At 44.3% G+C, this 12576-nt stretch overlaps 1 protein-coding gene across 1 annotated transcript in view; it reads right to left on the reverse strand.

The window, feature by feature from the left end:
- Window positions 1–237: 237 nt before the first annotated feature.
- ABCC2 (ATP binding cassette subfamily C member 2) overlaps window positions 238–12576 on the reverse strand; it is a 75529-nt gene continuing 63190 nt past the window's right edge. Inside the window, exons 26-32 of the mRNA XM_012803661.2 lie at window positions 11482–11608; window positions 8256–8357; window positions 7680–7823; window positions 6769–6927; window positions 5562–5728; window positions 1636–1830; window positions 238–940 (exon numbers count right to left, since the gene is read on the reverse strand). Of these exons, the coding sequence (XP_012659115.1) occupies window positions 811–940; window positions 1636–1830; window positions 5562–5728; window positions 6769–6927; window positions 7680–7823; window positions 8256–8357; window positions 11482–11608 (1024 nt within the window). The 3' untranslated portion in view covers window positions 238–810. The remainder of the gene's footprint in view (window positions 941–1635; window positions 1831–5561; window positions 5729–6768; window positions 6928–7679; window positions 7824–8255; window positions 8358–11481; window positions 11609–12576) is intronic.

The following is a 12576-nucleotide window of genomic DNA, read 5'->3' on the forward strand; positions in this document are numbered from 1 at the left end:
CCAACTACCTTGGCCTTCCAGAGTGCTGGGATTAAGGTAAGAACCACCCTACCCAACAACAACAGTGTTTTAAATTGGGATTACCAGTTTGGCATTAGCTGGTATGTGTCTGTAGACATGTGCAGACCCTCCTTTCCTAGATTGTATTCTGGAGAAGCTGACACATTTATCTCAGGAGACATATACCAGAATGTTCATAGCAGTGTCATTCATAATAAAAAAGAAAACTCTCCAATATTAAAATGGATAGATTGTAATGTATTTATACAATGCCAGACTACAGAGCAGTGAAAATTAATGAACTATTTGCATCAACATGGATGAATCTCAAATATTGAACAAAAGAATCAATTCAGAGAAGAATATATGCAGTGAGTCAATCTATTTACACAAGTTAAATATATACATACAAAGGAAGAAAAATGAGAATGAAAGATAAGGGAATAGTTAATAAATTCAGGATAGTGGTTGTCACTGAGAGGGGCAGGCAGGGAGACAATTAAGGGGTTTTCCAAGGTGCCCAGGTATACACATTTTCTTTCTTTCTTTTCTTTCTTTTTTTTTTTTTTTTTGCATTTTTGGGCCAGGGCTGGGTTTGAACCCGCCACCTCTGGCATTTGGGGCCGGTGCCCTACTCCTTTGAGCCACAGGCGCTGCCCTATACACATTTTCTTAACCTGGGTAGTAAGTACCCACTTATCCTTCTTTAAAATGTATATTTTATACATACTTTTGTATGTATTATATATTCATAAGAAATTAAATACGGAATGATCCTCAGAGTCCTTCTCTGTCCCATGGGACGTGCTGCTAGAATGCTGTCTCATTCGCAGTCTCAATGCCAGCTTCTTTGGCCATAAAATAAAAGGGTCCAGGGTTTTTCAGCAGTTCTTCAGGGCTGCCATACTCCACAATCGTTCCATTGTCTAGGACCATTACCCTGAAATAAAGAAACAAAATCCTTAGAAAGTAAAATCTCAAACCTGGGCACTTATAGGAATACCAGGACTAAGTTGGGGTCTAGTCATACAAGGCTACAGAGCAGTGAAACTGAGGGAACCACAGCCACGTGCATGTGATTCCACCTGTAATACATGTTAAACAACAACAAAATCAATCAATGGAACACACGTGTGGTGAGTCCATTTATATAATTTTTTAAAGTACACATTGTTTAAGGATAGGTGGGTTTAAAATGGGAGCCTTCTCTTTGGTCAAAAAAAGGCCTATCCTCTTGAAACAGCTTTCTAAGCTCACTGGCCTTTGGATGTAACATGCCAGAGGTGGAAGCAACAGAAAGCTTCTAGTCACATTATAGGGGCAGCAGCTGAGGCCAGTATAGTTGGGAAGGTCGATAGTTAACAGCTGCCACTCATGGCGTGAGCCACCACCTCAGTTAATAGTTACAACACACAATTTTCTATTTGACCCTCAAGACGGTTGGTTCCCTTAACCCTGTTGGCTTTCAGTAGCTTGACATACAAATTTGGACAAATTACTTGAAATCTCTTAGTCTGGGCTTCTTCATCAGTAAAATGACAGTGGCTAAACCTGCTATGAAGCGTCTCACAGCTGACACCTCACTGCTGACCAAGGGCGTAGCCGTGTCTATCCAGCTCCACCTCCTCCACTCACTTGTCACTGTCCATGATCGTGTGCAGCCTGTGAGCAATGGTGATGACTGTGCAGTGGGAGAACTCATTCTGGATGGTCGTCTGAATGAGGTGATCTGTCTCTAGGTCCACTGCAGCCGTGGCCTCATCCAGCACCAGAATCTTGGATTTCCGCAGCAGAGCCCGGCCCAGACAGAGCAGCTGCCTCTGCCCTATACTGTGGTCGACAGAAGAAACATTACATTAGCTCCTAAGGACAGAGGGTAAACTGGAGGCACGGGGACAGTTTCCATGTTCCAGATCAGACTTTTAAAACTCCCACTCCAAAATTCCCCTAAAATGCTGCCACCTCTTCAACCAGGTGTTTACTGTTGTTGCCAGTAATGGTTTTCAAACTTTCCCCGCTGGAAGACCCACCCCAGATACTTAATAAAAAGTTCATATTTCTGGGCCCCCCTCTACTCAGAATGAGGAGGAGCATTTTAAATAAACACCATAGACAATTTCCATGCTTAAAAGTTTAGGAGACCCTCACATTTGGCTACAGTGTCATCTACAATTTCAAAACAACCAAGTTCACTTCAGCAGTATCTGACCTGACACCATTAATACTGGGTGACACTGCACTAGAACACCCCAGTGGAATTTCTTTGTGGTCTTAGAGGATCCATTTATTATTTTAATGTGTAATTCTAGTCTCAAGGCTAATTATTTGTTCAAGGCCTTCTGCTTTGATTAGAGAGAAAGCTATCTAATGAACATGATGTCTTGGTGTGAGATGCAATGTATGTGGAATTCGAATATGCTTGTAAAATGCAAATAGCTTTAATTTGCTGAAAGCCTGTAATGAAGGCTGGACCTCTTGCTTACATAAAGAAGCTTTGGGAAATGATGTGAGGGAAATATTCAGGAATTTGCTAATTGCTCTTTCCTGCTGTGGCCATTAGGGAACATATTAAACAGGGGGTGGCCAGCCCAAAGTTCTGTAATTCTCCATAAGAAAATTTCTGTAGGAGATGAGAAGTCACCCAAGATGAACTTCCAGTTTTTCTCTGTAATGTAAGACCAGAGACACTGCAAAACTATTTATTTAGCTTGTACCTAACTCCTGCCTGGCTCAGGTGGACTGTATAGTTACAGGCTGTAGCGGAGGTACCACTGAGACTTTCTGCTACTCTCTCCAGCTCATTTAGCCATCATTCACCAGAGAAATTTTAGTTTTATCTCCCAACTTAGGTCTGAAATCAAGGCATCAGTAATACCATTAAGTGTCACCAACATGGACAAGAGAAGGCTGATTTTTTTTTTTTTTGAGACAGAGTCTCAAGCTGTCTGTCACCCTGGGTAGAGGGCTATGACGTCACAGCTCACAGCAACCTCGAACTCTTGGACTTAAGAGACTCTCTTGCCTCAGCGTCTCAAGTAGCTGGGACTACAGGAGCCCACCACAACACCTGGCTATTTTTTTGCAGTTGTTGTTGCAATATTTTAACTGGCCCAGGCCAGGTTTGAATCCACCAGCCTCAGTGTATGTGGCTGGCACCCTACCCACTGAGCTACGGGCACCGCCATGATACATTATCATAGTGTCTCATCCATCCCATTCAGCTCGGACTGTCCTGGCAATTACTTGCACAGGTCTGCCATCAGGCTGTAAGACCTAGGAAGTCAGGGCTGTGTCTGTGTTGTTTGCCTCTGTATCAGTGCCCCGCACATAGTAGGTGCTACTATGTGTTTACTGACTTACTGTGTGAATGGTCTCCTACGTCAGCCTAAAAGACCCTGCTACTGCCTACATTTGTGGTACAGGCAAAGCAAAATTGGAGGTTTTCTCACTAAGGCTTGCAAATGTCCCTGCATACCTGATTTGATTGTTCTGGGCTATATCACTGGAAGGCTTCCTGGGTGATTTTTGCTTGCAGCCTAGTTAGGAACCACCGTGCTCTAGGCAGCACTTCTCAAGTGTCATGTGCACAAAAGTCACCTGGGAGTCTTGCTAAAATACAGATTCTAACAGGTCTAGGGCCTGAGATTTCAGCACTTATGCAAAGTTCACAAGTGAAGCCAGAGCTGCTATTCCACTAATTAGGTACTTCCTTCCTGAGCTTCCATTTGCTAATGGTCCATATCCAGCCCACCATTACTGAGGCACCTGGGGCAGAAGCAAGGACTGTCTATGTGTGGCAAGCTTTGGCTAAACAAAAACAAAAACAAAGAGCAGTGCTTATGGCTCAAGGAGTAGGGCCCCAGCCCCATATGCCGGAGGTGGCGGGTTCAAACTTAGCCCCGGCCAAAAAAAACTGCAAATTAAAACAAAACAAAACAAAAACAAAAAAACTAGCCAGGTGTTGGGATGGGCACTTATAGCCCTGCTATGAGGGAAGTTGAGACAGGAAGATCCCCTGAGCACAGGAGTTTGAGCTTGATGTGAACTAGGCTGATGCTATGTCACTCAACCCCAGGGTGACAAAGTAAGACTCTGTCTCAAAAACAAACAAGCCTGGCACCTATGCTCAGTGGCTATGGCACCGGCCACATACACCAGGGCTGGTGGGTTTGAACTCAATCTGGGCCTGCCAAAAAACAATGACAACTACAACAAAAAAATAGCCAGGCATTGTGGCAGGTGCCTGTAGTCCCAGCTACTGGGAAGGCTGAAGCAAGAGAATCACTTAAGACCAAGAGTTTGAGTTTACTGTGAGCTATGAAGCCACAGCATTCTACCAAGGGTGACATAGTAAGACTCTGTCACAAATAAATAAACAAAATAGTCCAGGCATGGGGGCTCATACAAATAAAATAAAATAGTGGGATCTGTAAGCTCACATTGTGTAATGTCTCATGAGGGTTACATTTAATGTACGGTGACCAGACGTCCCACTTTTGGCGGGACAGTCCCGATTTTTAACAATTTGTCCTGCATCCTATGGCATTTTTAAAAAGTCCGATTTTTGAAAAGAATGCACAACAAGCTAGGGAACCCAGGAGAACAGGAAGGGAATATACGGTTTTTGGCTGCCATGTGGCTATTTCACCAGGATACGAGTTTTATATTATTTTTGTTAATTTTATAATGTCAAACTTTAATAATAACAAATAATTGTTGAGAACTGATTATCGAGAACTGCTTATCAAGGTTTGCATTGTTGTCAGGCCCTGCCCTCCCCCCCTCAAGGGTGTCCCGCTTTACCAATGTTAAAATCTGGTCACCTTAATTTAATGACATCTCCTTTTTTTTTTTTAAGAGACAGAGTCTCACTTTATTGCCCTTGGCTGGTAGAGTGCCATGGCATCACACAGCTCACAGTAATCTCCACCTCCTGGGCTTAGGCAATTCTCCTGCCTCAGCCTCCCAAATAGCTGAGACTACAGGCACCTGCCACAACACCCAGCTAGTTTTTGGTGCAGTTTGGCTGGGCCTGGGTTTGAACCCACCACCCTCGGTATATGGGGCCAGTGCCCAACCCACTGAGCCACAGGTGCCACCCCAATGACTTTTTTTTATTTTCAGACAGAGACTCATTTTGTCACCCTTGGTAGAGTGCTGTGGTGTCATAGCTCACAACAACCTCAAACTCCTAGGCTGAAGTGATTCTCTTGCCTCAACCTCCTGAGTAGCGGGGACTACAGGTGCCTGCCACAATGCCCAGCTATTTTTAGAGATGAGGTCTCACTCTGGTTCAGGTGGTCTTGAGCCCGAGAGCTCAGGCAATTCACCCACCTTGGCCTCCCAGAGTGCTATGATTACAGGCATAAGCCACCGTGCCCAGCCTTTTAATGACATCTTCTATCATGAGAACTTCATAACAGGTTTGTTTTACACACTAGAATTAGACATGGATAGTGAGGATTCCATGATGCCAGGCATCACTTAACATAAGGAACACGAGTAGTGGTCCCCTCACATCTTCTCACTGCCTATGGGGGAAGTAGGTTATGAAACATTACCTCAGATTGCCACCGGCCTCTGACACTTCATGGGACAACCCATGTTGTAAGCCAGCCACAAAAGATTTGAGGTGAGCCAGCTCCAGGGCCTTCCAAATCTCCTCATCCGAGTATTTGTTGAAAGGGTCTAGATTCATCCTTAGACTTCCGGAGAACAGGATGGGGTCCTGCCAGACAAGAGTTGAGGGGACTGTTAGGGTTAATGTCAGAAAAGGATCTGTTAGTTCCTTGCAGCCAGAAGAGAGTGGAAAGGGCTGGCCTGAGATAGGCTCCTCAGGCAGGAAGCTGGTTGGCCGTTGAGCTTCTGCAAGGTTTTCCCTCTGAAGTCTTGGAGTGGCTGCCAGCCAGCTAAGCTTAAGAGTAAGAGAAGTTCTCAGTTTGCTTTTTTTTTTTTTTTAAACCCTAGATTCATTTATGAGTCTCAGGATTATGGATTTCCAAATTGTCACAACATCTCACAAGAAAGTGAGAGGAATGTTCCACCCCTTCAGATGAAAATTCATGATGTAGAGGTGGGGGATCAGAGGAGAGGAGAGGAAGGCATAACGAGCTGCAAGAAAAGAATTTATTTTATTATGCTTTTGAAGAGGCTGGAGAAAAGAGTTTATCAAACTGAACAAACATCAGACAAACCAAAACTACCCCCAGAAGAACATGGTTGCAGTGAGCAGAGGAGAAATGGTTCCAGTGAGGAGCCACAAGCCGCCTGGGAGCAGAGAGGAGCCTGTGGTGATCCTTATTTGGTAGGGTCCAGAGAGGAAGCCAAAGTGAAGTCTGTCATGCTGCTGCACTAAGCGTTCTGCTCACTGGCAGAAACCTGCACGCAAATTCCCTCCTCATCTTTTAACCATATCAAATGGGGAGTATAAAGCTTAATGGCTTCAAGCTTCAGCAGCAAAACTGCTAATGCTGATTGCAAAAGTCTTGCAAACCACGATGGGCTATAGAAATGCTAAATAATCATCTGCTCTATTTGACTTCTGTTGTGTTGCTGCCACCTACTGGTCAGATGCTGGCAGTCACAAATGCATATCTCACACACACAAAACCCCTCAAAAACCTCTCAAAACTTAAGTTCTGGAAAAAAGGTGTCCTGAGTAGACTATAGAAATGACAGTGCTAACTGAACAGATATCAAGAAGAAGAGGGTTTCCTGCAGAACAAACTGGCCCCCACTGCATGTTCCCAACTAAGTTCTAGAGTTCACCTGAGGGATGATGGTCAGTTTCTCTCGAAGGTCATGAAGTCCAATGGAAGCGATATCTACTCCATCGATGATGATCTGGCCACCTGCAGCCTCTAAGATTCTGAAGAGGCAGTTTGTGAGGGATGACTTTCCAGCTCCTGTCCTGCCCACCACACCAACCTGTGAAAATGGATGGCACATTAGTTCAACATACAATGCTTGGGGAAAAAATTATTTAGCATGGGCATTTACAGTCACAGGTGGTAAGAAGCAGTTATTGGCTACTTCATCTCCTAATAGATTAAACTGATTTTGGTTTGGGTGGGGGAAAAGAGTGCCCACATGTCAGAAAAAGATGGCTTTCCCATGCTGCTGCCTCCTAAACTGTTGCTTGCTGAGAACTACATGGATATTTTCAGCAGCTGTTGTTATAAATATCATTGGGAGTTACAGATTCTTTTTAAAATCCTTGTTGAGAAATGAGGCGAAGGGAGCCAGACCCTAAACTGGACCCCAACATCCTTGCCCTGATTTTTAATCTATATCAGACCCCAAGTCCTCAGAGAATAACAGCACCAATGGGAGGGGCCTGACTTTGCGACCAGGAGAACTAGACCATTCTTTCTTTAGGGACAACTGTTATTCTCAACAGTTCCTTCCCCAGGCCTTGTGCCCCCTTGTTTCCTTCCTAACTTCCTCTCTGTGTGCTGTAGACTTTACAGGAAATGAGCCCTGGTCAGCTGTCTCCCAGGCAAGGGAGGAGGAGCAGGAAGCTCTCACAGAGTAGTCAGTCTGAGTTGTGCTGGCGGGCATCCTGCCCTCTGGTGGTCATGCTATGTCCCTACACCTCCCCACCACTCCAGTGATGTCTCTCCACTGTGTCTAACTCTTCTCTGATCAAAAGGCCTCAGGCCTGCCTTCATTCCACCTACCTTCTCTGTGCTCTTGATGTCACAAGTGATCCCTTTCAGTACCAAATCCAGCTCGGGCCGGTACCGCACTTGGTAGTTTTTAAACTGGATCTGGCCTTGGCTGGGCCAATCTGGCGGAGGCCTCTTGTCAGTCACCCAGGGTGCCTGGTAAGGACACAGGATGAGAACTGATTTATATAGGGATGACCGAACAGTCTTCATAGGACTCATGTCACAGAACAGAAGGGTAGCAGTGTTCTAACTACCTAATGGCATCTGCATCTAATAGACTGAACTGGACTTGTACTTCTGGAAGCTTCCTACCTTATTTAATTAAAGGTATCCTATCCCATGGGGTTGCTCTGTAGAGCTCCAGAATGAAGCCACCATTTAACTTGGTGTGTTCGAAGACCTGATTTCCTACAAACCATTTCCCATTCTAAGTTTGAAGAAGTTAGGTCCTTTGAGTTAGAGCAAAGAAAAAACATTAGGAGAACGATTATGAACCCATGTGGAATATTGAAAAATTATGCAGATGAACTCAAGGAGTTCCTTTTCTTTTTTTCTTGTCCTCAGGCTTCTCTAATTCCTCCTTACCTCGTTTTCCACTTTGATGTACTCATTTATTCGCTCGACAGCCACAATGTTGGTTTCTACTTCTGATGTCATCCTTACCAACCAGTTCAGGGTTTGCGTGATCTACAAAAAACCAGAAGACTGAGAATCATCTCAGGCCTAGAAACCAACTCAATTAGTCAAACCACAAGGTCAATCCCATGTCTACTTTGTATCTGGCACTATGCTGGCCTCTAGGAGAGAGTAAGGAAAAGTAGAAGAAAGACAATCCTTGCCTTATTTGGGGAAGGAAATTAGACTATTCCGCTGAATGGCTGGAAAACAGTTGGGTGCTCAGCAGTGTGTGCTCACAAGAAGGACAATATGAGCCTGGAATGGTTTGGGGCTAAACTGGGGGTTGGAGAGGCTAGTGATTGGTGGAGTGGGACGAAAACTCTGGTCTCCTGCCTGAAAGTGTAGAGCCTTTGGGCAGGGGGTTATAAAATGGCATTCTGCAAATAGGGAAAGGCGTGAGAAAAGACACAGGACAGGAAAAGACCTTCCAAAAAGCTGTCTCTTCTCTGTTCTTACTCAATACCAGCCCTCAAGGTGGGGGCATCCACATGAACTCTGTCCTCCTTTAGACCAACTCCCGGTGACTCCCTGACATTACAAAGATACATCTAACCACCAGGATTGTCATGGTCTGGGCCCCTCTAGGGGCTGGAGAATCTCTCAGATGCAAGCTTTTTTCAAGCAACGACTTAAGACTTAAAGAGTTCCCACATATGCATAGGGAGTTTTTATTGAGCAAATGAAAGACTAACCACAGACTACAGAGGACAGGATCATGGGCACTAAGAATAACCACTGTGTACAGGTTGAGACCGATGTAATTGCTGATATTTGAATGGTTTTGTTTCAGAATAATAGTTTTATGATTCTTTTGCTTGTCTGTCCTAGAATAAAAAGCTTAGAAATAGAGGGGAGTAAGTGACAATAGCACAAGGAACCATGTGACTCTGGTGAATAATAGTCCTTTTAGGTGCCCTGGCAGGATGACATTGGGCCTTCTTAAATTCTAATGAAGATAGCACTATACAAAGCCCACTTGTGGCTATGCAAACCTCTAAAAGTTAGCTCAAAAAGATACCATGAAAGATAGTCAAATGACTATTTTATTAAACAAATATTTATTGAATTGTCACTATAGTGCCAACCACTATTTTATGTGCTAGGAAATAATGATGCTCAGCCTTGATCCCCTAGCCATCCTACAGTGCTGCAGTGAGATACAGCCCATAGTTTTATCAGACTGTAAGTTCTATATTAGAATTTACTTTAATTATTCTGTAACCTAAGAAAAACAAACACAGGAGGAACTATTTGGAACTATTTGCGGTGGATCATGCCTATAATCCTAGCACTCTGGGAGACCAACCCTGGTGGATTTCCTGAACTCAGGAGTTTGAAAAAAGCCTGAGAAAGAGTAAGAACCTGTCTACTACAAATAGAAAAATTAGCTGGGCATTGTGGCAGATGCCTATAATCCCATCTACTTGGGAGGTGGAGGCAGGAGGATCACCTGAGCCCAAGAGCTTAAGGTTTCAGTGAGCTATGATGCCAGGGCACTCTACCCAGGGCAGAGTGAGACTCTGTCTCAAATAAAACAAAATAAAATAATACAAAAGACTTTCTGATTACTACTCTATTCTGGAGAAGAAACTTATTTATTCTCTCTCTCTTTTTAATTTTTGAGAAAGAGTCTCACTCTGTCATCCTGGGTAGAATGCTGTGGCAACGTAGCTCAAAGCAACCTCAAACTCTTGGGATCAAGTGATCCTCTTGCCTCAGCCTCCCAAGTAGCTGGGACTACAGGAACCTGCCACAATGCCCAGCTAATTTTTCTATTTGCAGTAGAGATGGGGTCTTGCTCTTGCTCAGGCTGGTCTCCAACTCCTGACTACCTTCCTTGGCTTCCCAGAGTGCTAGGATTACAGGTGTGAGCCACAGTGCCCAGCTATTCTCTCTTTTGACTAGAACCAAGCAAAAAGGGAACGATTAGATTGAAACATAAGAAATTGGCTTGGGGGCGATGCCTGTGGCTCAGTGGGTAGGGCACCAGCCCCATATATCAAGGGTGGCGGTTTCAAATCCGGCTTGGCACATACAGGGTGCTAGGGTGCCAGCCACATACACTGGTTCAAATCCAGCCTGGGCCTGCAAAAGAACAATGACAACTACAACAAAAAAGTAGCTGGGCATTGTGGCAGGCACATGTAGTCCCAGCTACTTGGGAGGCTGAGGCAAGAGTTTGAGGTTTCTGTGAGCTGTGATGCCACAGTACTCTACCAAGGGTGACAAAGTGAGACTCTGTCTCAAAATAAATAAATAAATAAAAATAAAATAAAAATAAATAAATAAATAAAACATAAGAAATTGCCTTCTTAAGCTCCCAGGTCGACATTTATGTCCATTCTTCTTTATTTTTATTTTTATTTTTATTTTTTTGAGATAGAGCCTCAAGCTGTCCTCCTGGGTAGAGTGCCGTGGCATTACAGCTCACAGCAATCTCCAACTCCTGGGCTCAAGCGAGTCTCCTGCCTCTGCCTCCCAAGTAGCTGGGACCACAGGCACCCGCCACAATGCCTGGCTATTTTTTTTGGTTGCAGCCACCATTGTTGTTTGGCGGGTCCAGGCTGGATTCGAACCCACCACCTTAGGTGTACGTGGCTGGCGCCTTAGCCAGTTGAGCTATAGGCGCCGAGCCTATGTCTATTCTTCTTGATAGCATTGGTGACTACACAGAGTAAGAAAGTGTGTCAATGGGTAAAAGATGGAGGTTTAAACCTCAGTCTCCCCTAGTCTTCAGGATATAAAAGGGAATCAAGAGCACAGACTACACGGTATACTCCAGACTTAATTTAAGAATAAATATATTGGGGTCGGGCACAGCAGTTCACACCTGTAATCCCAGTACTCTGGGAGGCTGAGGCAGATGGATTGCCTGAGCTCACAGGTTCAAGACCAACCTGAGCCACAGTGAGACTCTAAAAATAGCTGGATGTTGTAGCAGGTGCCTGTAGTCCCACCTAGTTGGAAGGCTGAGGAAAGAGAATTGCTTGAGCTCAAGAGTTTGAGGTTGTTGTGAGCTCTGATGCCATGGTGCTCTACCAAGGGTGACAAAGTGAGACTGTCTCAACAACCAAAAAAATTGAAAAAAGAATAAATACATCAACATAGTGAAACTCCCAACCTTCAGACTCACATTGAGTGCATTGGATAGAACAAAGCCCACGATGTCCCCACTTAGGGTATGTCTATAAATAACAATCATCAAGGCTGAACAGAAGACAATCAGGTTCCCAACCAGCTCTAGGCGAACTGCAAGCCACCTGTAGGGGCAACAGAAGCAGAGAGAGAGAATGGTATCACTGATCATTTCTTCACCTTACCCAGCAACCTTAGCACTCATAGAACATCTCAGTGGGGTGGAGTTAATCAACTGTACTCTTAGGAAGAACCTTAATTTAAAAGTCTGTTAAATTGGTTTTCATTAAAAAATAAATGGTTATTTTAAAGATACTAAAGGAATTTGCTATACAAAGGGAATTTTATGGTGCAATGTCTCCCAAACTTGGCAACTCATAAAAATCACTTAGGACAATTGTTAAAAATACTATGTTACAAATTCATGTGAAACATTCCTGGATCCATCCCCAGGAGATTCAGATTCAGGGAGTGTAGGATAAGGTTCAAGAATCTCTCTCTCTCTCTCTTTTTTAAAGAGACAAGGTCTCTGTCACTCAGGCTGCAATGTGGAATGCAGTGGTGCCATCATAGCTCACTGCAACCTCAGACTCTGGGCTGAAGAGATTCTCTTGCCTCAGCCCCCAGAGTAGCTGGGATTACAGGCGCCTGCCACAATGCCCGGCTATTTTTAGAGACAGGGTCTTGATCTAGCTTAGGCTGGTCTCGAACTAGTGAGCCTAGGCAATCTGCCTGCCTTGGCCTCCCAGAGTATTGGGATTACAGGTGTGAGCAACTATACCTGGCCAGAATCTGCATTTTTTTTTTTTTTTTTTTTTGGAAAGAGTCTCATTATGTTGCCCTCTGTAGGGTGCCATAGGGTAATAGCTCACAGCAACCTCAAACTCTTGGGCTTAAGTGATTTTCTTGCCTCATCCTCCCAGTAGCTGGGACTATAGGTGCCTGCCACAATACCCAGCTATTTTTTTTGTTGTCATTGTTGTTTTTAGTAGGGCTGGGCTGGGTTTGAACCCACCAGAACCAGTGTATGTGGCCGGTGCCCTAACCACTGAGCATAGGCACTAAGCCAAAGAATCTGCATTTTTTTTTTTTT

The sequence above is a fragment of the Otolemur garnettii genome, unplaced genomic scaffold (assembly GCF_000181295.1).
Source record: "Otolemur garnettii isolate 467f Iridium unplaced genomic scaffold, OtoGar3 scaffold00021, whole genome shotgun sequence".
Classification (NCBI taxonomy): domain Eukaryota; kingdom Metazoa; phylum Chordata; class Mammalia; order Primates; family Galagidae; genus Otolemur; species Otolemur garnettii.